At 40.6% G+C, this 26,481-nt stretch overlaps 1 protein-coding gene across 4 annotated transcripts in view; it reads left to right on the plus strand.

Annotated features, from left to right (window-relative positions):
- Nucleotides 237-26,481, plus strand: part of EXOC6 (exocyst complex component 6) — an 87,899-nt gene continuing 61,654 nt past the window's right edge. Inside the window, exons 1-5 of one of the 4 annotated variants that reach the window (XM_021398411.1) lie at nucleotides 237-659; nucleotides 19,210-19,381; nucleotides 20,673-20,720; nucleotides 20,822-20,912; nucleotides 21,808-21,853. In XM_021398411.1, coding sequence (XP_021254086.1) covers nucleotides 562-659; nucleotides 19,210-19,381; nucleotides 20,673-20,720; nucleotides 20,822-20,912; nucleotides 21,808-21,853 — 455 coding nt within the window. In that variant the 5' untranslated portion in view covers nucleotides 237-561. Of the gene's footprint in view, nucleotides 660-2,432; nucleotides 2,582-2,987; nucleotides 3,138-19,209; nucleotides 19,382-20,672; nucleotides 20,721-20,821; nucleotides 20,913-21,807; nucleotides 21,854-26,481 lie in introns of those variants that run through there. The other 3 variants (XM_021398412.1, XM_021398413.1, XM_021398410.1) reach the window with 3 other exon arrangements.

Here is a 26,481-nt window from a genome sequence, read left to right on the forward strand (position 1 = left end):
AACAGCATCTGCTAATGCACAGAAAGAAAAAGGTGAGAATATGAGAGTTTCTCTGCTTTTCCAGTCTGCTTTGCAAGCTCCATAAACCTGCTTTTTTTGTGAATACAATTTTTTTTTAAAATCTCATAATATATAAAAAAGAAACTGAACATTGATATCTAGTGTCTGAAATAAATTTTAAAATTGTGTTTGCCAACTGGCTTAATATTTCAGGCTTAATACTTATTACTGGTGAACTATTACAAAGATGTAGATACATTATTTTTGCCAGCAAATTTCCTATTAAGATAAATCAGACGCATGCAGAAAAATGACTGTACTGGCCTGAGTACTGCACACAAGGCAAATGTTACCAGCAGAGACAGGAAAACAGCAGCTGTGCACCATTCTTGGACACAAAGTCCTCAGGAGTCACGAGGTTAGCGCAGGATCTGTTTTTTCATGCCTGGTTCTGCTGACTGTGGAGTCGCTTAGTCAACGATAATGATCAGAATAAAAGTCCTCTCCTAAAGTTAGAACAGTTTTTGTGCTAAAGCATAGGCAAGAAAGAGCAGGTCAAATATGTCTGAAATGTATCTAGAAGAAAACAAAGATCAGATATATGAAAATGCCCTTGCTGAAATCGAGACCTTTGAGCTGCCTCTTGGAACCACCCTAAGGTATGCATCATTTAAATACTGCTACATCGTTCATGGTTGATTTTAGCTTTTTAGCTGTTCTGATTTCAGTCAGCCCAATGTATCACAGACTTTGTTATCCTGACACTGAAATCTACTGGATAGTGGAATTTAATTTGGGTGTGATTGGGCCTGAATGAAAAAAATACAAACCGAGGGCATCTATGCAACTCTTCACTGGGACAAAGCTGTCTTTGACTGTAGGCTGGCTACAGGTTCTCTAGAAATAAATATATTGCACTTAAGCATGAAAACAAGGGAAGAATCAGTCTTGTGTAGCAGGGCTATAGTTTAACAGCTATGCTTTTAGTGAATTAATTGCTTCTTATTCTTAGATTTGTAATAAATTTGACTTTCTTTTTAATCACTAAAAACACTGCTTAAAATTTTACTGTTGATATCCCTAAATATCTGAAAATGTAAATAATATTTTTCATGTGCAGTTTATGGGAACACTTCAGTGGTGAAGGTATAACTGAAAAAAATTCTTCTGCATATCCACTCTTACACAAAAAGTAGTATATAAAAGATCATGATATTATGTGCCTAAGTATATTGTCAGTAGCTGTAGAAGAGCTTTAAAAATAGCCTGCCTGGGACTGTGGGCATCAGGTTGCAGTGACTATCAGGCTAAAAAAAGAGAATTTCATTTACCCTGAAAAATGTGTGTATTAATCTATTACCCAAGTAATTTGGTGATGAGGGGGCGTGGGGTGGAGGAAGAAAAGAAGGAAAGTGGGAAGATTGTTATTGCATTTCTTAAAGGAAATACTGTATTTCTTGAAGGAAATACTACTGCAGTGACACCCTGTACGATTTTTCCCATTTTCTTTCTGCAGCACACACACTATGTATGTTGTCTGCGTTTGGAATACTCCTTGTTGTTTCAGTAGGTGTCATCAATACATTCAGCTGAATCAACACTGTGTATGATAAAACCACAAGCACAGAAAAGATGTACAGTGCCATTTATGAGCTAGCATTCGGGTGTAGTCACACCAGGGCAGGAGGGTGATGAGTTTGATTAAAGTGCTTGAAAGCGTGGCTGGTGCTGTTGTAGCTGCTGGTGTCTGGGCTTAGCTGTTCTCAGCTTGCGTGTGGCTGTCTGCTTCTCCCTGCAAAGTGGCTGTGTGTCGTGCGGGAGCTTTACACGTAAGGCCCATTGCTTTAAGCTAGCTTCCCACCCGTGCACAGACAAGAACACAGGTGCATCCTGTCTCCTGAGCATGCAGACACAAGGACTCACTCGTCTTTGGCCACAGACCACAAGACATGCGATTTAAATAGAAGATGAGCTACTCCTACTTGACTGAAAAACGAGGTTTTATGGCACAGGTGCCCAAGAACACTAGCACACAAGCTGCAGCAACGCAAGAACCACAGTGCCCGTTTGCAGCGCACCAGATCAGCTCCAGAAAAGCAGCAAGGCGGCACTCTCGGCATTCGGAAGCTCAAACAAACAAATAAACAAAGAGCCAACGCAGCGAGCAAATAAACAAACCAAGGCCCAACAAGCAGAGCAGAACTCTTCACTGGCAGAAAGGCCGCTCCTGAGCCCGTCACCCATCGCTGAGCCGCCAGGACGAGCCGCGCGCTACGCGTCCCCCGTGAGGGGCTGCGGGGGCGGGGGTCTGCGCCGCGCGGCGCCGTCGGAGCAGAGCTGGGCTCTGCGTACGGGGCCTTGCCCCGCCTCGGGCTGCGGGGCGCGAGCTGCACGGCACTGCCGCCGGTACCCCCGCCCGGCTCCGCGGTCGCCCCCGCCCTCGGTCCCTCCCCGGCGCCTCCCGCAGCGGCGCGGCTGCCGGGTCCCTCCCATCCAAGATGGCGGAGAGCCTCCCGGAGCATGATCGGATCCTGCAGGAGATCGAGAGCACCGACACGGCCTGCGTCGGGCCCACCCTGAGGTGAGGGGCGGCGGGGGCCGAGGCGCCGCCGCCATGCGAAGTTTCTCCCCTCCCGCCCCGTGGAGCCCGAGCCCGGCGCGGCCCGGCCCGGCTGACAGCTCCTCCCCGGGGACGGCGCGAGGCTTCCCGCAGTGCCGCCGGCGGGAGCGGCCGCCTCGGGCCCGAGGGACGCGCAGCCCCCGCGGGGGCCCCGCCGAGGCCTGGCCGCCGCCTCCCGCCGGGACGCCCGAGAAAAAAAGGGCCACGGGTGGCTGTGGCTCTGGGCAGGTAGCGCTGACAGCAGGGCAGAGCGGCGGTGCGGCCGTGCCCCCGCCCCCGGTCATTGTGTGCACGGGAGCGGGGCGCTGCCCGGCTTCCGGCGGGGCCGCGGGGCTGCGGCTGGCGCTGGGGCCGCCGGCCTGGAGCTGGTGCCCGGACCTGGTGCCGGCCCGATGCGGGCGTGGGCTGCACGGCGGGCAGGGCTCCCGGCCGTTACCACGGACATCCTTCGCCTGAGTGTGGGGTTGTGCACTGGGAGCTGGAGCGAAACCTCGTTTCGGGTGGGGGTTTGTGTAAGGTTGGTTGATACACAGCCGGCTCTAATTCAGCGTGAGCGGAAACAGTCGTCTGAAATCCACCATCGTGTTCATATTCCTCATTCTGGGCATTTGACAGCATTCAGAGCATTTTTGGAATGCCATGCCCTCAGAGGCTGTTCTGTTTTCAATCTCATGTACTGGCAAATGGCGTAGCTGGAGAGTCAAGGAAAGGATTTTGCTTAACCTGAGCTGCTTGGGAGAGGCACAGTGGTGCCCTCAGCCCGGGCTGCTCAGGGAAGGCAGGGCCTGGGGGCGGTGGATCCGGGTATGGTGTAGGTGCAAGGGGAAGAGGGCTCACACTGAGCTCCACTGACAGCGGGTGAGAGACATCTGAAGTGAGGAGGTATGGATGGCAGCCAAGCAGGGATAAGATAAAGTGCAAATTGATGGTTATCTCTTTGGGAAGATACAGAGATCTGATGTGCGAGAAGCTGGAAGAGGCGGTTTGTGTGGCAGCATGCTGTAGGGCTGTGAGCACACCACTGGGTGCCCTGATGGGTAGTATGTGCTAGGGCATAGGAAAGGGCAAATGAATGCTGGGGCACTATACACAGGGAGCTTAAGGAAGAGAAGTGCTTGTTGGACAGGAAATGGGTCACTTTGTACTTCTCAGTGAGTGACGCTACAGTTGACTGTATATGGCTGCTGCCCTCCAGCACTGAGCGATGCGTGGGTGTTTGCAGTATGGGAACTTGAGCGGTGCCAGGGCTCGTCTGTCCTGGCAGAGCCTGAAGAGGAGCGTGGTGGTGGTGGAGCGGCCCAGGCACCAGCTGGGTCTTAGCCAGGTCAAAGCAAGAAGTGAGACTGCTTCCATCTCCCCTTACTGCTCCTGAAACGCAGCCAGTACCAGACATGCATGCAGAGATGCTGAAGCTGAGTGTGACAGGGAGCTTCACCTGAAAGTTTGTGAGTTCGAGCTGAGAGAAGGCAGCCAAGGTGTTTTCAGGCGTGAGTTGGCCCTGGAGGCAGTTCAGCCGCATTTGAGCTGACGAGCCCAGGCAGGTGGAAGCTCATGTCTGCAAAAAATACACTGAACCCGAAAAACATAGCAGCAAAATATTAAATATAATTGCAGCTTTGCTACAATCTCCAAAATAGAGCTTTTATCAGAGGAACTTATGTGAAAGACATAGAGAAAATCAGCTTGAGCAGTGGAAGAAGATGTTTGGGAAACACAAATGTGGATGGGGGGAAGACATAAAATGTGGAAGAGATGATATAGATCTCTTATCCATGTTATACATTTAAAATGTCAAAGTTTTCATAAGTATAAATATTTAGATTCATTATTTTTATACATGGTCCTGTCTTTTTTGTTTGTATGAGCATATAGGTATTTCTTGTTATCTCACTGACTTGCCAGAGGGGGAGTTTTGCATTGGTGACTCAGTACTGGTAGAAAAGCAGTGTGGGTTTGTGTGATGTAGTACCTAGTGCTTATGTACAAACCAGTAACTCGGGCTGAAGAACGTTTACGTCTGGCTGAGCACTTTGAAAGAAGCCTGGCTGACACCAGAGAAATATTTGGCTGTTTTACAGAAACAGAAATGTTTGGTTCTACCAAAACCGAGTGGTCTGCTCAGCAGCCTGTTAAAATTGGTAAGTTGCTGTGAGAGACTGAAAAGCCTAAAATCCCACATGTGATTTCAAGATCTATTTTGGTAAACAAAAGCTTGAACATAAAAGAGAGCATTATTGTCTGCACAAGATACAGCTTTTACTGCTAAGCGATATAAATGAAAGAAGTGAGTTGGATAATTCCACGTGCAGAGCCACACCACATCGCGTTGTCCCTTGATTCCCAGTTGAGGAATCCACTGATACTGTCGTTTCACGTAATGACTGAAATTGCATTTTCTTCATTATATAACATGGAATACTTTAGTAATCTGCGGTGCTGGAAAAACATTTACAGCACTGAGACATGCAACAATATTACTATTTAAACAGCAGAACAAAGGCAGGGGCTTAAGGTGAGTGCTTTGGACGAGAAGCGTGAGGTAATGCTTAATGCCGGAGATCACAGGATATGCAAGATCTGACTTATCCCCAGTTGTTCCTGTGGAGATCTTAATATCTTCCGAATGCTTTACAAGGAAGTGTTTTTTTGTGGTTTTTTTTTGTTTTGTTTTGTTTTGTTTTTCTTCGAGGCGGGAGGATGATATGTGGACTCCATGGAGCTCTTGTTTTCCCTCAGCGTTTTGTTGCCAGCTTGGTGTAGCTCTCTCTGCTGGCACAGGGTTTCCTGTTCCACTGGAGGAGCAGCTGTGCCAGCGCGTAGGGTATCGATGTGTAACAGTTTTATGATGATTGCTAGGTAAGGACCAGTGCATAGATTGGTCCTGTGTGGGATTTATAGTACTGAGAAACACCCCTATGTAGGAGTGGGGAAGCCAGGTCCTTTACAGGAGGAATGAAGGTACAGTGGCATTGCTTATTATTTAGGAGAGAAAGTTAGCTCCTGAAGATTGCTCTGCACCTGTATAGATATCAAATGCAGAGACAGCGTTTGATTACTTTATTGTTATTATAAGTGTTAACTGGATGAATTTTTGCTTTCAAACTGCTGGCGTTTGACTTGCCTGCCTAAACTTAGTGACAGGCACCAAGTCATTACAAATGAAACTTAAATGAACTGCATAACACGCCTTTCATTAAATACATACTCTGTGTGTAAAGCAGGCCAAGATTTATTATTTTTTTTTCCTGCAGGCTCTGTGAGACTGCTTTATCAACATCTTTCTAGCTTTAATGGCCAACCAAATGTGATTAATGACAACATCTGTTAGAGGCTCCTCACAAGCACCTTTTTATATAATGTGTTAATACCTTGTAATTCATGTCATATACACACTGTTTGCAAAACCAGGAAACGGTGGCAGAAAGAAAAGGTAAAAAACAACAAAGGAGACAACTCCCCTATTCCCATCAAAAAAAAAAAAAAGAATGAAAAAGAGACTTTCAGGCTGTCACTGAACTTCATATAAATATATACTAACAGCATTTCAACAGTCAACTTTTAAGAGTGTCTTCATAATACTTTAACGTTCTGTTGAACATGCCAGGATAATGAATAAGATAAATTCTATTCAGAAGATGATGGACCTTATCTTCTGGTAAGTGATAAGCTGATCAACAAAGGTCGAACAGCTTAGCGGAGCAGGAGATGCTGGTCTAGCCACATCCTGATGAAGAAGACTTAGGGGTCTTTTTTTGGCATGTTTACCGCACGTTATATTTCAAAGTTCTTTTCTAAAAAAATAAATGAATGAACTCTTAAAATCTAGCTTGACAACATCCAGCATAAGCGTGTGGGACTTTTTCTGAACACTTTGTCTCATGACCTTCGTGTTGCTGAGTTTGCAGTGCTCTGTGATCACGTAGGTGGAGAGATTCCTATATCCTCTGAGGGGTCTGTCAAAAGCCGGGTAATTGAATGCCTGAAATACTTTCTGCAGTATGACAGGCTGCTCTGAAGCCTTAGCGTAACCTGATTTATTGAGAGTGTGTGCTATCACTGGTAGGCATGCTTTGGCTATGCGGTTCTGTCTCTAGTGCACAGTCAGTAAGCAGTAGCACAGGCAGGGTGAGTGATTTCTCTGGATGTGGGAAGCAGAGCAGCATTATGCACTTACAGACTGGGAAATGTATTTTCTGAGCACTTGCCTGTGGGCTGCTGGGATTTGCGGTGTGATTATCCAGTGGCAAAATGTGGTTGCCCTCATTTTTGCCCTGTGGTCGTATTTGTCAGGTATGATTATCTAAAGGCATTTTTCTGTGTTCTCATATTTTGGTTTTGGTTACGAGACTGCAATTCACCTCTTTTGTCTGTAACTCAGTCTTGTTCTCAATGCAGCACAGATGTAAAAGGACTCTGAGGTCATCAGCCAGTGTTTTGAACCAGAACTGAATTAGTTTAATAACGTATCTCAATTTCAAATAATAGGATATTTTACAATATTGTAAGCTGTTTTCTGGTTCAAAAATTGGTCTTTTTCTTCAGGAATGCTCTAACTGTGCTAGTTCCTGAGTTAGTATGTTTCGTTCCTCTTCAAACTGAAATTACAAAGCAGCCCAGAGGAACTCCAAATCCCTTCTGTGTAAGGTCTGATGGTTTCTGGATCAGGTCATAGAGTGTGTTTTGATTTATATGTATGTATCAGTTTGTCTTTGTTATAATAGCTACCTTGTATTTTGGAGTTGGGTGCTGTAGAGTGGAGAGAACCACCTCCTCATTGAGCTTGAGGTATCCTGATAAACCAGCAGCTTGCCTGTAGTGTGTCTACTGCAGGCTTTGCACTTGGAGCAGGATTTGATATTATATTCTGAGTATTAAAGTGGAAAGGAAAGAGTCAGAGCAACCATCTGTGTGAAGAAGTCTATCACTATGTATATTTTTAGGAAACAATATATTTTTTTGTCGCTAGCCCATTATATAGCATGAAAACAGCATAAGAATATTGTATGCTATGGGCTAATTAATTTGGCATTTATATATTCAGTGGTAGAACTGCATTTTTCTTCTTTATTCTGTAGGCTAGCCTGATATTTCAGAAACTTCAGATTTGCCACTGATAGCACATAAGATCTTAGAAGGTGAAGATTCAATTCAGTTGCTGCAAGTTTTAGCACAGTGCTTTGCTTTTACAAAGCCTGAAACTGGTGGGTAATCACGTCTGCATCGCATTTCTGTTTGTACAAAAATCTTTATGTTCCATGCTAATTAAGTCTGTTATGAAATATGTGTCTGCAAGTCAGCCTATCTCAATCTTTTTGAGTGTTTATGCGTCAGCTCCTGACTCAGTCCTTGCAGTGTTTTCCAAATGGGAACTGCTGAGTGAGGTTTTGACCTAACCCCTAACCTGTGAGAAGAATGCTTCTGAAAGAGTTCTCTTTGATTCCGTGAGCATTACCAAAGAGCTTGAAATTGTTCTCATGTCCAGGAAACATGTTTCAAAATACCTGAAAGCTTTTAAAAGAAAGGCATCATCTGCTGAGAGACTCAGAATGGTGTACTTAATAGGTGGCTGATGCGGTCTGTAACATCGTGTCTCATCTCAGTTTAACCTGACCATCATATGCATAGCCTATTCACTGTTACGTCATTAAATTCCACCTGCTATTTATGTAGTTTCTTTGATGACTTATTCCTCAAGCTGATTTTATTCAGTGTCTGTTGACCCAGATTGTTGGACCTGCATTATGCCTAGGAAGTGCATTAATTTTACATCCTGCACAAATATCAGTCACGTGAGCACTTTCCTGCAGTATTTGTGGGTTTTTTGGTTTTTTGGTTTGGAAGCCAGTAACATGCACTGTTCTCTGCATTTCTGTGTGCATTTCTGAACCATTGCACTACAATTTGGCAGTTTTCTCAGTGTGGCTGTCTACCTGTCAATTGCACATAAGCCCCTTTTTGACCCATAAGTTCTAGAGCATTTGCACATATAAGGTGAAGCTATAGCAGCTGCATGCAGTTAAGTGGGTTTTTTTCACAATAATGTTGTAGAAATCTATGAGGCTGATCTTTCTTAAATAATGCCGGGAATGGATGTGCAAGTAGGAAACTATTTCTATGTGCTCTAGTAAAATATTCAGTTCTAACTTGTTCAAAAATATTGAACTAGTTTTGCATCAGCATCAAGTAGTCAAATTAGATCTTATCTTACTTAAGGACTTGCTATGGCTAGTTACACCATCCAACTGCTGCCAGTCTTTCTGGCTACTATCTGACAGTGGATGAAATGCCCAAATCTTATCCCTGTCACCGCAGACCTTGGTAAAACAATGACATCATGGTCGATTTGATGTTCACCTTGAAGTCTGCTCAGCAACGTGTCTTTTCCTCATCTTGTCTGTGTGTGCTGAGGAGTTACGTGCCTGACCAGCTGTGTCCTGTGCAGAAGTTGCCACAGAACTGTCCTGCCAGTAACACTGCCCAGTCCGGAGCGTCATGGCTGGAGGAAGGGTGAAAAAGGAGAGGAGCAGGTGTTAGAGGGCATCGGCCGTGATGGAAGGACTTACATGTTTGGTTTAGGTGACCTGAAGAGAGAGCAAAGATGGTTTTTTTTCTTTTCATCTTTTCTTTTTTTTCCTCCGTTCATAGCATCAGTTCTTAAGGAAGATGTTCAGCTCCAATACCGAATGATATTTTCACTGTCTCAGAGAAAGTAATTTACTTGCAAAGCTGCAGTGAGTGCAAGTCTTGCAATTCTCCATGAATCAGAGCAGTACAGAAATAATTATGCCTGTGCTGTAGTACATATATCTAAGGGGGCTCTCGAGACATTTCAGCTTCAAAAAGAAGTGTTCAAACATCCAAGTATCGCGTGGTTGCATGTCGATACCCTCTGCTCTTCTGTCGCAAAGTGTTGGGTTTTTCTGTTGGTAGCAGCTGTCATGGGGGTTTTCATTTTGCCAGATTCCTCATGCCTAGGGTGCCTTTGTGCTAGCTCTATCCCACTGATACCATTGAGGCAGTGTTTTCTTTTGAGCTTTGTTTTTAGGTATATTTCAACATGAAATTAATGTAATTCTTATTGTTTTATACTATGTTGCTTTTTAAACTGAAGGAATTGTAACCAGGTGACCAGAATGCACCATCTTCCCCTAAAAATGACATTTCTATGGGGTTGCCAGTGCCATCTTTCCTAAAGCCATGAACAGGTTTTTTTCTGCCACCTAGTCTGTTTATCAAGCAGATAGAGTATTGGAGGAACTTAACAAATATTAGTAGAAGTCAGGTAACACATACACATACATATACATAATATTTCCCAACAGGAAGAGGGGCTTGGGAATTACAGAGGCTTCTCAAAAGTCATCTTCCATTTTCTTCAGTGAACCTGGGAGATGGGCATGTAAGAGGATTGTAGCATACGTTGTGGATTTGTGTGAGAAGAAATAAACTCTGTGTTCTACGTGTAGGCTATATAACTCACAAAGTTAATAAAAAGTATATAAAATTATTGTAAAATACATGCTTTGATTATACATCTAATGTGACACATTAAAGAGTTATCTTCTTTTTATATTGAATAGAGTCCATTCTTAATCCAATTGTTTGCAAGACAAATTATCGGATATTTTATTTAGTCTGGCAGTTCTTAATTTCTAAACTAGTGTATTTACATCTGTGTGGTGTTGGTATTCAAAACCAATTGAAGAAGGTTACTTAGGCTTCTTAGTTATGTCAGTGGGCCTTTGTTACTTTAAATGCTTTGTTCAATCTTTGTATGTATCATGAAGGCTGCATGAAAGCAGTCGGTACGTAATTGTCTTGAAGATTATGTATGAAGCATCCCAGATACAGATGACAGATTAGTTATAGGCTGCAGTAGATGGCTAGCAGTTTCTGGGGCACTCACAACAGAAGTCTTATCAAACCTTTAAAAACATCCCAGAAGTTTGAATTTTCATTTCTAGATGAATCCTCATTTCTCTTCAAATTGAACGGTTTATGTTACAGTCTGTGGAAATAAAAAGGGAAAATAAGAATGTTGCTATATATGGACTTGTTTCTGGTTATATTTTCCATGGTTTTCCATTGGTTCCAGCTACAATCTCTGTATTAATTTGGGTAAGTGAAGCAGATGGCCAGACTTGGCATTTTGCTACATGTCAGCAGCTATTACTGAAGTGAGCGGAGCTGGCACTTTCTTTGCTGTTTCTTTTATTTGGGGGGATGGGGGGTAAATCTACCATTACAACTCAAATCTGAAAAAAAAAATAAAAATAGTAGCACTGCACTTGTTTTTCAGTTTCTTGCTTCATACATCAGTAAGTAGCACAAAGGCTCAGCAGGAAGAGGCATCTCCTTGGTCAGCAGTGTAAAAACAGGAAGGAGGAAGTCTATTGCAAATCTGGGTTTGCTGATTATCAGCTCCTGTTTCGCTGCAGAGGATGTCCATTAACAGCCATCGGTGTGCTCCATTGCTTATCCAGAGTGAACAATGACCGCTGTAGTGTTGCTGCTACAGAATATGGACACTGGTTATAGGAAGTAATGTTAACTAACAAACTGTACTCAGCCCTTTCCTGCTCATAGAAACAGGATACTATTAGTGAGAACAATTCACAGAAATTGCACATACAGGAAAACCAGGCAAGTGAAGCATACCAGCTAAACTAAGATTAATAAAATCTTTTCTCTGATTATGCTATGGATTGGGTTCTGCATTGTTCTGGCATGTAATAAGATCTTTTAAATAGAGCAGTGAGAGGTGATTGTAAATAAGGATGGCAGAACTGGACCCTAGGTAGTGTCTGGCAAAGAAAGTCTGCTTAGGTTTTAAGAAATGTGCTTATGGCCATAACTCAAGTTGAATTACAGGAAACACCTGGACATTATTTTATAAAGCTTTTTAAGGGTGTACGCAGCAACCTATATGAAATTACTCCATGGAAAAATCCATACAAAGTTTGTAGTTTGTGTAAACAGAAAATATCTTTGTATATTGCAGGACAAAGGAAACTTCTGCAGCATTTCCTGTGAAACTGCAGCTTCAACTGAATGTGTGTTGCAGGATCATGCTTAGGGATGCCATGGCTGTAGTCAAAATGACTGTTCTGTTCTGAAGTCTTAATTTGCATGCTCAGTTTTTTTTTGTGCTTGGATAGATCCCACTGAACTCATCGTGCAAATTTGAATTGTAAATACTATTTTACAACTCTATTCTCTCTCATCTACTTGGCCACTTTTTTCAGTGTGTTTTTAAGAGTTAGTTGGGAGCATCTCTGGTCTCCACAAAATTAGCTTCGGCAGCAAGATATTAATTCTAAAAACACGATTTTCCACAGGCACTGCTTCTTCACTTGAGGGTTGGTTTATTTGTGCGTGTTAGGCTGCGGATTCTTTGTGTGTGTTAATTATTGCTTTGAAAAATCAAATAAAAATTGTGTGCCCAAATTTCTTTTTTTGTGTGACTTAGTTTAACTGCTCGCTTTGATCAATTAACAATATTTCACCCCCCACATTTCTAAATCTGAAGCTCTGCAAATGAATATGTCTCTATTGCATCCTTTGCAATTCTAGAAGTTGCACAGCTTAAGTTGGACTTGTACAACTATTGTGCAGGTGTAATTCCCATTATTGTAACAGCACTCATGGAGATGTAACACCTATGGAATGGTTATCAGTACACTGACAGGAATGTGTGTATACAGTTTTAATTGCTTCACATGTCTTGTGCAATCAGGAAATGAAAGACTGTGGCAATGCAGGCAGGGGTGGGGAACGCGCAGTTCCTCCTAGAAGTGGGACAGGACGGGCTGGAGGGGGGTGAACATGGCGGTAGGAGACATTGGTTGGCGATGAGCTGCAGCACTGCCTGCCCTGCTGTCCCAGCAGCTGAGCTTCAACCTCAGCCTTGCTCCTCACGCTTAACGCAGCTTTACTGATTCTTTCATCAGCATTTTCTGTTGGCTTTCTTACCACTTTAAAACTGAATGGGACAGAAATTGAGTCCAGAAAGTTGTGTGTGGAGAATTAGGATTGTCATTTTCTCTGTTTGTTATGTGCTGGCCTGGGTATTTCAGCTCAACACCAAACAGAGAAGTGAGGGAGAGCATCAAGCTTGTGGCCTGAGGGGTGGTCCTTGCTCAAAATAAGAACTGAAAGTATTTGAGAGTCCCAGTGTGTTTCATACGTTAGCATTTGTAACAAAGACTCACACTTTTAGGCCTTTGGTTTACTCCAGAGCTCTACCCAAGCCATGTTGCCGTCAAACTCTACACTGCATTTGCATGATCCACCCTTCGTCCCATGAAGAGAATGGTGGGACTTTCTCTCTTTGCTGACATCATTTTTTTTGCTATTTTTAAAATAGACTATCTCTTTTATACTGCTGTGAGAGCATGCTACTATAAATAATTTCATTACCAAGAAGAGAATTGTTCACTCAGAAAAACTTATGATAGTGCTCCATAAGCTCAGAAATGTTCATCCTGAATGTGTAGTGATTAAAAATCAAACCATTACCAAAAGAAACAAACAAGTCCACATAACTTCAAGAAATAGTGCTTGTGGTGTTTTGTTGTTTTTGTTTTCTTCCTTTTCAAGTTCATTTTTGCCTGAAGACTGAGTACCTGGGCAGTTCTCTTACCATTATAAAGTTATATCTATTGCCATAGATATAAGGGATAAAATTACTTCACTTCTCCTTCTGATTACCCTTGCAATTCACTCTTCCAAACTAAACTTCTACTGGATAGATTGCAGTGGAAGCTGTGTTATTCAGATTTCTGATTATTCTCATTTTGTGGTGGTAAGCTGGTTTGATGTGAAGACCAGGGTTGTGTGGTGAAAAGGAAATTCGGGGTGTTTGCTGAATTCTCAAAAATATTGTTAGTCTTTTCTCCTTTTACACTTACAAGTCTATTTGCCTACCTCTCCAGCAGTCCAGTCAATGTATTAAATTATCTATGACTCTTCTTTAGACTGTAACTTTTTTTTTTCAACCCAGATGCTGATATTCTATTAATCCAGTTTTCAGTTGGGCATTTAATAGCTTGCATCCTGATTGCATCTATAGAAATTATCTATATGCATCTGTAGCGGAAGCATGTTTTTGAAACTACACTGTAACCGTTTGCGAAGAGGTTTTTGATAGCATCCTAGAGTGACAATGAGTATCTATGGAAATTGGCGTTATAATGGATCAGGTACTTATTTATTTGTTTATTATGAAGAGACAGGTGGGATTCGTGGCAGGTTAGGCTTTATGAATCTTGGCTGAGTTTTAGGTGTCTGGAGAGGAGCGTTTTTGCCTACTCAACAGCTGGCAGGGTTTTGTGTGTGTGTGTGTGTGTGTGTGTGTGTTGAATGGTGCCCTCTGGTGTTACTATCGATTCTTGCAGATAAACACGCACCATGTCAAAAAAAGATGTACTAAGTTACATGTTTTTCATTGTGTGCCTCAGTTCTGAAAATAAAATTATTAAAAATTTCTTATGGTTATTAGTAGGCTGTCTGGTAACCTTGTTTAACTAGCTTCAATGGTAAATGGTTGTATATCCAAAAATTCTCCTTCATTTATTTATCGATACTTGAATTCAAATATGTGTTGTCTTTATGCCTTCAGTCCCGCTGGTAAGAAAAGACCTGGGGAAAAATATCCCTACTGCAATAGCGTTGAACCAGAGAGGGAGATATCTTTCTCCTTTCTGGTATAGTTCTTTAATCTTTCTGATCACTGAACTATTAAAGTAACTGCACTAGTGCATTCTACTAACCTCTATCTAGGTGTGATATTTAAAAACAGATTAGGTTAAGCTGCCTCCAGAATTGAGTTTCCCTGGTTTATTTTTCTTTTTTTTCTTCTTTTGAGTACTTTCTGTTCTGTTGTTACCTGCCACTAACAACATAGATGTGACTCATACTGTCCAGTTGTTGGGATGAGTCAGAAGACTGTCTACATACTGAGTTCTGGGAAGAAACAACCTATTACACTCATTAACAGAAAAAGATTCTTCTCTTCTACTTGTGCTCTTCATGGGTGCCCTGCTCTCCCCATCAGAAGTGCGTAAATGTAGACAAAAATTGAAAGAACTAGATATTATACATGTCAAATATCCTTTGTAGCCTAGATGTGTTTATGCCCTTTTTAAGGTACTTACTTTATCCTGAAATATGTGAAGCAACATAAAGTGAGATGTTTTTAGGGCAGGCGTAATGGCAGGTCAAATTGCGGGCACTTCTTTTTGCAGAACTCCTTTTCTCTCTGGCTTATTGCAGCGTGGTCATCTGTCTGCAGGACTGCTTAACTGAAAAGCAAAGAATTGTTGTCAGGATCGTTCGCAGTGCCATAATCTTCAGATTAATAATTATCAGTGAGTAGTGACTTCATTTAAATAAGTCTATGTCATTTTTGAAATGTATGTGGGGAAAATAAGCTTCATAATTAAAAATAAACCCCAGTGTAGCGTGTGTAACGTTGCCTGATGGGTGAATCAGGCACATGTTACTCAGTTCTATTTACAGTTTTGAAGAAGCAGCATAATTTCTGACCGCAGCCAGAGGTGGGATGGCTCTCTCAAGTAAATGTACACTTTTAAAAAGAGCGGTGCTTTTGATCAGACTTATTTCTGAAGCCTCAGAAATAGCAGGTGGATGGTATCCTTGTATGGTGTCCTAAGAGTACAAAGCACTGAGAAAGTTGGAAAACATTTAAATTCTTTTTCTTTCTTCTCGTGGATCTCAGAGAGTTATGGCTCAGTGTTTTTTTTTTTTTTTCTAGTAATGATGATGATTTTTTTTTCTTTAAACATAAGCAGTTCTACCTCAGGATTTTTCTTTTTCCATAGCATGCTGCAGGAGGGTGATGTGTCACTGTTCCCACCAGGTGGAGCTCTTGACATATGTAATTAACGTGAAATGTGTACCGCTGGTGAATCTTAAGGAGCACAATCGAAATACAAATTCAGATCATAGATCATCAATTAGGTCTTCTTTAGTAAGCATCCTTCCAGAAAGCAGTATCATGTAGAACATAAAATAGCAACTATTGTTTTAATTAAGTAGGGTAATCTTTTGGTGAAGGCGGTGCATTTATTATTAATATTATTATCATTTTGTAATTTTAAACACTTATGGTTTTGAATTAAATATTATGATAATTCCCCCTTGAATTATCAACCAATACTCTTTGTTTATTTTCATTAACCTGAGATGTAAGTTGTTTTAATACTAAGTAAAAATAACAAACACTGATTCTTACAACAGTGAATACTGCACTGCCTATGCTATGCTGAATGCAGTTCCAGAATTTGGCTGAGTTATGTGGAGTTGTTCGATAACATTTCACACATAAGAAATATCCTGATAGCAAACTATGTCACTTTGTGTTTCATAAACATGTCTGCCTGTGGTGGTAGATTTGAAAACGATGCGGAAGTATCAGGAGAGGTGAACTGCAGCTAGTGGAGAGCCCCAACACACCAGGGAGCAGCTAAATCCAAAGGCATTGCTACGACCACAAGCAGACACTCAGGCAGTGCAAACCCAGTGGTGTAGTTCCCCTGGCAGCATCTTTTTACAGTCTTGTTCTCATTTTAGATATATTTGGTCTGTGGTGTTTTACTACTGTTTTCACTTATGGATATGTTGAAGAGCATGAGTACACACTAAGAGACAGAACTCTACTTTTGTGGTGGTGATACTCCTTTTTCACTTTTCTTTGAGAACAGTGTGAGGAGACCTAAACTTGGAGGGAAGCAGTGACAAACAGAGCTTTTTGCTCATTTTGATTTTGCATCCAGCATAGACACTGTGTGCGTCCCGTGCAGGGAGAGCTTGTGCATGAACAGTATCTGTGAAGGCATGGCCGAGCGCCTCTAGTCCTCTTACTCTTTATTTCTGCTCCAGAACTGGCACTCTGGGGCAGGTGGGTGTCCCTCTGTTCCCACCCTACAGATTTCGGCACCTCTGAGTTTTTCTTGTAGAAATACCAGTGCTCATACAACCAGTTTGTGGTGTTTCAGAGCACTCAACATCAGCTATCACACCTTTCTCTCCTCCCTTCTCCATTCTTCTAAAGGTATAAGTGATACAGCTTACACGTCTCCCCTCGTTTCCTCAGATGCCAACAACTTGCCCAATGAGTTCACTTAATAGGACTGCATCACCATTGCCAGGTTTTGCTTCCCACTCTGACAAGTGCTGGGCCCTTGGGGCGAGTATTCCTGCTGGCAGCTGGGGTCACTCCCCATCTCCCACCACAGCCCTCATGGCCCGGCTGCTCTGGGCAGCGCGAGGTGTCCCTTGCAGGCAGCCTGCCAGGCACCACAGGAGGAGCACACTGTGCGCCTTCTAGCTGTCGTACACTGCAGCAGTGAAAAGGGTGAGGAGCATTTTCCCATTTGTGAACCATTTCACAGATCAGCAGCTGTGGATTTTCTTCTGGTGCACTTAGGGGGAAGTAGCCAGCCTTTCGGCATGTTAACCTTCTTTTCCTATCATGAGCAAAGGAGGATAATCCTCATGGCTTTCAGGGGTTGATTCATCAGACAAACAGGAATATTTTATTGTGTAGATTTTACTCTGAGAGAATGTTTGTAAGCAAGCAGGCTCTCAGGAACTGACTTTCTTCTTTTGCCATGTGGGACAGCTTAGTACCTTCTTTACTTCTCCAGCTTCAGTTCCTTCTCTCAGTATATTGCCTAAGGTCAAAAGGAACTAAAAAAGCATCAAGAATCTAGTTACGAGTGTTTTAATCTTCCTTGAAAGGTCAGGTTCTTGCCAGGCACTCAGCCATAGAGTTGTTGAGCAGGTGCTGATGACCCCAAACTGGCAGAACTCAGCTGTCTGTTTAGAAAAGAAGATCTTGAAGATTGTAGGAAGTCAAACTTCTGCGAGAAGGCAGGGAGGGAAGTGTTTTCATAGAATTGTAGATCATGGAATTACAGAATGGCTTAGGTTGGAGGGGACCTTAAATACCATATAGTTCCAACCCCTGTGCCATGGGTCTCACCAGATCAGACTGCCCAGTGCCCCATCCAACCTGGCCTTGCGTGCCTCCAGGGATGGGGCATCCACAGCTTCTCTGGGCAGCCTGTACCAGCACCTCACCACCCTCTGAGTAAAAAATTTCTTTCTAACACCTAACGTAAATCTCCTATCTTTTCGTTTAAAGCCATTCCCCCTTGTCAAATCACTGTCAAACTGTAATAAGTCAGTTTGTCTCCTGCCTATAAGCTCCCCTCAAGTAGTGGAAGGCCACAAGAGCATCTCCAAACCTTCTCTTCTGCAAGCTAAACAAGCCCAACTCCCTCAACCTTTCTTCATAGGAGAGGCGCTTCAGCCCTCTGACTGAATTCATGGCCCTCCTCTGGACCTGCTCCAGCAGCTCTGTAACCTCTCCATACTGGGGGCCCCAGGCCTGGGATCCTTCCCCCTGCTCAGCAGTTGTAGGGGCTTTGGCTCACTGTTATCTGACTCTTGAACTTCAGACTGAAGTCTGCTACAGACAACATTGACTCCATTGGAACTTCAACCTTTTTTTCCTGTCTTCAGATTGCTATTTATTTGTTTATTTATTTTAAGCAGCTTTGCCTTTCAGATTTATGGAGAAATCTTTGCAACAATGGAGGAAAATTAGAGGCTAAAAAAATGCAATTTCAAGATTTTCAGTCTCCTGCTTTTGATTTTATTGTTGAATGCTCCCTGTCTTGGGAGACTTCATACTTTTGATTTCCAATGCAGCTCTCTCTCTTTTTTTTTTCTTTTTTTTTTTTTTTTTTTTTTTCCTGCTTCTTCTGCTAAAGCTTTAAATTGCCCGCTGGCTCTTTTGCCCACTGTCATGCTTGAGTGTTTTTCCATGCAGCTTTCCATTCTGAAACAGCTCAACAACTTACTCTGGTAACTTCCGCAGTCATGTTTCCTACTTGAGGTTTCTACTTTTAGTATTCAAACAGTTAGTAAAATAGACCAAAAGAGTGTGATTTTAGCCGTTCCTGAAAGCTGGGTCCCACTTCAGTAGCAGCCTTAGGCGTGTGCATGAGATGATTTTGCCTTAGGGCACGTTTGGGGGCTGCAGAAGGGCAGTGCAGAGGCTGCGCTGGGAGCAGACAGGCCTGGCTCTGGCAGCTGCTCCGGTCATTTTGGCTGGGAGCATCCAGCACTGATGCAGTTGGATAATTCTGCTCTTAGGAGCACTAAATAAACAAATTTGTACATTTGCACTTTTTTACATTTAGGGAAGAGTGGAAAACTATGCCATTTGAGGTGGTCAGAGAAACGGTATCTTTTGTACTCATGTTTGAGCATTTGGGCATAAACAACAGACTAGCGAGGCTCAGGTCAACCATGATGTAACTGGTTAAGCACCTGGATTAATGCCATAAGGTCTGGGTTCAGATCTCAGTTTTGTACTATCTCTTTGTTTTAATGCTGATTTTGGTGGAGTGCATCACAGATAATGGTACCATAACATTAAGTTTGCATGCTTTTACTTTTTTTTTTGCTAAGAGAGATTTCAATAAAGATTCTTGCATACACTGCATTTAACTGATGCGGAGGAAGTAAACTTTAATTTTCCTATTTGTATTTAACAGGTCTGTATATGATGACCAACCAAATGCACATCAGAGGTTTATGGAAAAACTAGATGCCTGCATACGTAACCATGACAGGGAGATAGAAAAGATGTGCAATTTTCACCATCAGGGCTTTGTGGATGCTATCACAGAACTTCTTAAAGTTAGAGCTGATGCAGAAAAATTAAAGGTAAGGAGCTAGTTTTTCAGAGTTTTATATTATTGCCTTTGAATTAAAAAAAAAAAAGGGACTTTCTACTGAAGAATAGAATTTTCATGACCATCACATACACTCTTATATCAAACTTTTTTTTAAAGTGGATTTCTTAGGATTTGTGATGAAGACTGTTTTGTCTGAGCCAGTAATACGTTTATAAAGTTAGGTATTTTATTAGGTTTAATTCTGGTTTTCTCATGTGCATTTTCAGAATGTGCTAGCAAAATGATTTTGTGATTTCTAAAGGCTTTCTCACATGGTAAAGAACAACAGAAAGCGAAGTATTGGCAAGACCATTATTTCTTATGTATGTTTGCTTTTTCTAATCACGTGTTTACATGTCAGACCTTAGAAAGTTTCAAATTTTGATTAGAAAAGTAAGAGCATTGCAATTATCAGTGAAAAAAAAAGTTTTATTTACACTGTAAATGAGTAGGAGAGTAGGTGGAGTTAGTTTTCTTCAGAAATGAGAACTAAGATTTACTCACAAATCAGAGTGCATTATAGTGAATTATGAGATCCGTCCCTTTTAGCTCTCTTTACACTTTTGAGAGAAAAATATGCACACCAGACAGAAAGAGTATAGTTCATCAGAGGTTATGATTAGAAGAGCATTATATAAAGGATATTCAGATAACAAGAGACCAAATACAGCGTCAATGAGGTCATTGAGCATCTTTGTTCAGAAATTAATGAGATTTTTAATAAACTAGAATGTGCTTCCTTATTATGATGACCTAATGAGTCACTTACTATGTGGGAAAATCTGAGGTCGAGCTTTGCCTGCACCTGCAGCATTAAAATGTTGCTGTGGTTTGGAGATTTCCACGTTTGATGTTAATCAACCACCCAGTGTTTGCATTCAGCAAAGTATGAATGTTTAATTACCATAAAATGCAATCACCATTTCTTACAGACAATGAATGGCCCATAGAGCTCATTGAGGTTATCAAAAAGGGACCAGTGGTCAATTGGGTCAATGATTTGAATTGTTTGACAGACCTACAGAAACAAGGAAAGTTCAAAAATCCCAAGTAAATTTGAGAAGTTTGCCACAGAATCTGTTAGAAAGAACTGTCATAAGTAATTGAAGTTAACGAAAGCCCTTTGCGATCAAAAGTTCAAGTTCAAGCTGTAGAGTTAATTTGAATTTGCATTTCTTTGTTCCAAGTTTCTCATGAAGCATGATCTGATTACAAGGGTGAGCAGTCACATCAGGGCAATATATGCATATTTGTCTAACAAAGGTGAAATTATTTTTAAGGTCCAAGTTACTGATACCAACCGAAGGCTTCAGGATGCTGGGAAAGAGGTGAGAAAATGGTGCTTCCTATATGGGCATTATGAATATTTGTAGCAAATTAAATGTATTTGCATAATTTAATTGTAATTTTCTGTTAAAAAACCTCCAAGGTGATAGCCCAAACAGAGGAAATCATCCGATGTAGAGTTCAGCAAAGGAATATTACAACAGTTGTGGAAAAACTGCAGTTGTGTCTTCCAGGTGAGTGATGGATGGCTAAAGATGGTGGCAAATAATAATAATAGCAAAAAGGTAGTCACAGTGGCCAAAATACAAAATAATTTTGTTTTTTAAGTTGTGGTTCTGTAAAAATCAGTTTCGCAAAAGGATTGGTGTTTTGGAAGGATGTTCACATATAGATTCTGTGACTTTACAGTATTTGATATAGGGTAATTCTGCCACTTTTTGAGAAAACATTGGGAAAGATATAAATAGTGTAAATGAAGTAGCCACATGTACTTTTAAATGTAGTCATACTTTTAATATGATAAACAGTAAACTTGTTGCTTATTTTTTTGTAATATTTGAATTCTACGAAAAGTGAATTTTTCGGTTTGGACATTGTACTGTGTTTCAGCTCTGTGTCACTGCAGTCTTTTCTAATAAAGCATAAAGGCTCCAAATAACATTTCAGAAAAGTGATATTGTAGGTTTGCACACAGCTCTGTAAGGGCTTCCTGTTTGTAATAGGGTACTACAGATTTGAGAATTTCTTTTGTGAAGTCTTGTTGTTGACTTACTGTCATTACAGTAGAGGGTACTGTTGTCATTTAGTGGGAACAGATCGTAGACTTGTAAAATAGATAAAGTTGTGGTAAGTGAATAAATATGCTCGATATATTGTCTACTGTTCTGTTTGATCTTAATTCTTTTTTCATTTAAAAGCTGTTAAGAGGTCAGTTCCTTTTTCTTTCCCTTAGGTGCATTCCAGAATCGTTTTTTTCCTAGTTTTATTACATTACCATCGTAGAAGGAATTGAATTAGACAAATTTAGCATATCCTTTCTCGTGGTTTGTCTTTTACAGTATATATTTCCTTTTTTATTAACTAAAAGCACAATAAGATGCATGGGTTAATCTGCTTGTTTTTATGCAGTGCTGGAAATGTACAGCAAACTAAAAGAGCAGATGAAAGTAAAAAGGTGAGTGAATTTACTTTTATTAACAAAATACACCTTCTGTAAATAAACCGGTAGATTAGCAAAAACTGGTGTAGACAAGTAAATATAAAAATTAAAGTCCTGTAGTATGGTACTTACAGTCTTCTTTTCATAATACCTGTTCTGTTTCAAGAATGTCATTACAAGTGAACAAATAGTATACTAAATACAAGGACTTCTAAAAGCTTAATGATTGCCATGGAAAATAATGGTTAGTTAAATAAGCATTAAATGCAGTGACAATATGATTACAAAATGTGAAGTAGAATGGATTTTTGGTTTGTTTTTTGTTTTATATATTTGAAACAATTTAAGATGTGATAACAACAAGATGCTTAGGGAATAAAGATCTTTGCACTGTACATTAATATCTGCTTAGTCTGTTATAAAGTATTTAAATCAAATTTATAATCCAAGGAAAAAGGACATTTCACTCCATATATCTTTCTTCAGACATGTCTGATACCGCTATGCTGATCTTTTGTGTATGTGGGACTATGAGAAGGACGTGGACTAAGTATTGTGTCTTTTCAACCATGTTAAGGGCAAAAAAAATAAAGAAAAAGAAAATTGTAGAATAATGCTTTTTAACTCGTACCTCCTTCCTCTGTTGTTTCTTCATTTTCCATGTTCTAAGGGAGCCACTCACTGCTGCTGCAGCCCCAGCATCCCCAGTTCTCTCTGTGGCTGCTCTGCTGTCCCTGTCCCCCAGGGGCTGCTGCTGCATTGTACCTCATACACACCCACCCCAGCAGTGTGACTACTATTTTCTTCTTCCTGCCTTATTCAGCGTTGTGTCCACCTTGTCCACATCTGCTTTTCATGCAGCCTCTGTCACTGATTGCTCTTTCTCTTCCCTGCTGTATTTGTAGTTGTTGTAATTGTCTCTCTGTGTGCCTGGCACTTCTGTAGGAAGCTCCCGGTAACAAGTCTGTCTGGACCCAACTGACTCCATTTGGAATTATCTGTACATAGTCAGATGTGTACATTCTAGACAACAATCTAGAATTGTTTTTTGACTGTATGTCTGGATGTCTATTATCTGAGTAGCCAACACCTCTTGCCATAAGGCTGGACATCTGAAAATCCTGAACAACAGCTGCTGTACAAGGGCAAATTGGCTCTAAATCCTGGGTGCAGACATGTCCAAAATGCATCAGGTACACCATACACATCAGATCAAGCAGAGCTGCAGCAAATCTGATGCATCTTCAGCACTAGTGTGTGTGCTACATGGTACTTGTGAAAATGTGCTGTGTGGGAAGTTTTTGCAGAAATATGAGTGCTTTAACAAAAATTTGAAACTGTGCTCTTACATTACAATCAAGACTTGCTGGATGGGAACCAGTTTGGTAAATCTCATCAACTTGACTACAATACTCTGCTTCCTCTGAAAAGGACACTGACTTGACAGCAGCTAAAAGTAGCTGGCAGTGTACTGCTGCCGCGTTCTTGGAGCACCTGTGCAGAAATATATAAACAGTCCAGTGCCCCAGCTACTCTGCTCAGAGATTGTGGTGCAGAGTATGCTGTCTGAGCTGCACCACTTCCCACTTCCTTGTGCTTGCTAGTCTGTAGAATGTGCTACATATTGCATGTTGATGATGTGGAAATGCTGGGATCAAGGTCTACATTTTGCCATTCCCTTTTTCTGTCAGGCAAGATGAACAACATTCTGACTCTAAAATTGTAAGAGATGTTGTAGTTCCTAACACCATCGTGAAAGATGACCTAGGTGCGACAAAATGGCAGATGGCTTTTAGTGCTTTGACTCCATGTTTACTAATAGGTTTGTAGTCTACTGATGGTTGATGGGATTTTTGAAAAATTATCAGTACTCTAAATGTAAATTTCCATTATTTAAGAGGTACAGATCTGATGATTTTCCTGTGGAAGGAGTTGTTTGCCAGACAGGAAGTCTTAAATGTTGCAAGTCAAGTGATGGTATACTGAATTGAGGGTTTTGGACGTGTCATTGTCATACCATAAAAAGATCGAAGGGAAAGGGGAGATGCCGTAGCTTTGATGTACCGTACCTTGAAGTCACACAAAGTACGGAAGGTTTATATTCTGCTGCAGGCTGCTGCTACAGCTCAGTTATCTCTTTCGTTAGTTATACTATGGTTACTACTTGGCCCGTGACTTACAATTCCCTATAATACTATCTAGAGGTGGATATTTCAGGGGACTTGCAATTAATTCACATGGTAATTTACTTGTGGCTTACCAGGCAACAAGTCCAAAGGATGAATTTATTCTGGTCTTTATCACTAAGTGATTAATCAGTGGCAAAGATATCCAGAGCACCAGTGCTAAGACCTCGTAGCTAATGTGTGCAAGTAGAAAGAATTTCAAAACGGACCTTCTGAAGCTTTGCTGTGAAGCTTTCTTGGAAGAACTGGGGATATGAGCATTCATAACACCTGTCCTAACAAAATGGTGGGAGTGTCTATGTTGGACAAAGATCATTTTTCTCATAAACTTTCTGTGAGGTTTGTTAATGCCGCAAAGCTTTCATTTATATTTAGTTTTTTTAAAAAAGAATAAAGATCTTTTTTCTTTTGAGTTTGTTCTGCAGCCTTTTAGTATGTAACTTCATTATTCCATTGTCTTTAAATTTTGCACTATGAATAAAACTAGCATTTCTTATGTTTAAAGAGGGAGAAGAATTAAGTGTGGATGCTTTACTCTTCTTGGGGTTAGTTATTTTATGGTAAAGATTGGAATTCTATTTTCTTTTCTCCAAGGCAGGCAGCTTTTAAGATATTGTGGGGTTTGGCATCTGAAATACATTCTTTTTTATGCAGACAGAATGAAGGTCTACTGAGGAGTCCAAAAAGCCATCGATTGGTAGCAACTTTTGGCCTCTGCCAACATGGGTTATGTTTGAACTGATGACCTAGAGGTGAAAGGCTCTGTATCCTATTTATCTGTTTCCTGAGCCATGCATAACACAAGTTGACAAGAACTATAGTTGTGAGAGAAAATAATTGAGGAATCTTCTCTAAACAGACACAATTGGCTGAAAAGATTTATGAAGGGTTTTAAGTCTTAGATGAGGAAGCACAAGGGAGAGGCCTAGTTTCTCCACTGCTCTCCTAAAGACCTATTGTGATTATTATGTATTTAGATGGAACTTCCTCCATCTTTAGTTTTAAGTCAGAGATAAGATCAACATGTTTCATGCAGCTCTCCTAGCATGGGCGCTGTGTTTGGGTTTGGTTATATGTACCTGGAGAAGGTTCCCAGCTTCTTCAGGAGACTGTAGATCAACAGTCTAATTGGGACTTGTTATAAACGATGGCTTTGCAGATCTTCTTTCACACAAACAAACAAACAAAACAAAGAGAATCTTAAAAACTAGCTGTTGAATTGTAAAGGGAGCTGGAAATAAAAAAGCTGTTTGAGTGGTGACTTATGTTCAATTGCAATTTCAGTATGTTCTCTTCAGCATCTGCGTGAATTTGACTCTTTCATGGTAATACTGAAAAATTCCAGTTGAACTCCCTCAAATTTGTCTTGTTTTGATAGGGGAACAAAAAATTTTTAATAATTACTCAATGGAAATGTAATAAGCAGGGATATATGGTATTTGTCTCAGAGGGAAGCACAGAAGTCAGAAAACATTTTTTTTCTTTGTAAATTAAGTTTCTTTCCTTAAAAAAAAATTAAATGAGAATTTCAAGATCATCTCTTGACAATAGTTGTTTTTTGTTGTTTTTGCTTTTTTTTAAATCCAGCACGGAATTTTAGTACATGAATATACGTTTCTTTACAGAAAGACTTACATGTAAATGCTTTCTGCTTAATAAAATTCACAGCATTTGGGTTCATCTTGCTCATATCCTGTACAGCTTCTTTACTGCTCTAGTTTAACTTGGAAGTTTTTTTAGTAAGTTACAGTATTTCTTTTAACTGCCTTCAAATGAAACTCCACTGATAAATCTTCTAAGTTCTCTTTGTCATTTAAAATATAACTTGCTTTGTGTCCACTGGTAATAATTCAAAGTTACAATTATTTTCTTTTTCTTTAGATCATACAAAACACTACTGTTAATCTTCTGACTTTGTTTGCTTGTTTTTTCCCGTTCTACTTCTTGCTGGTTTTAGAAATTTCCATTTTTTTAGGGAAGATGTTGATATAGGTCAGGTCAATCTATTTTACAGTGTTCTGGTCTTGATGACAAGATGGATCAGTTCTGTACAATCCTATCCTATGAGCTCTATTGGTGTTTCAAATTTCTATTTTCAGTTTCAAAGCTTATAATATAAAATTTGTGTTGGGTAATGTTTTCTTACACAGTTACGCCAGAAGAATAGACAAGGGACTGATATATTTATATGACAAAAATAACACTGAAGATGCTTCTTTAACTCATTTATATTTAAATGGACAATCTTCACCTTCATATGATAGATAATATATGATATAATAATATTATTGTCAAAATCTTCAGCATTGAATTAAATCTGTGGAATGTTTTTAAGGCAAAATATACAAATACATCATTCCTTGAAATGATATGCCAAACTTTTTTGTTTAAATCCTGACCTACAAGTGACCTTCAAATTAATAAGATTTCAGTGCTTTATCAGAACAGATGTTAAAA

Source organism: Numida meleagris, chromosome 5, assembly GCF_002078875.1.
Source record: "Numida meleagris isolate 19003 breed g44 Domestic line chromosome 5, NumMel1.0, whole genome shotgun sequence".
NCBI lineage: Eukaryota > Metazoa > Chordata > Aves > Galliformes > Numididae > Numida > Numida meleagris.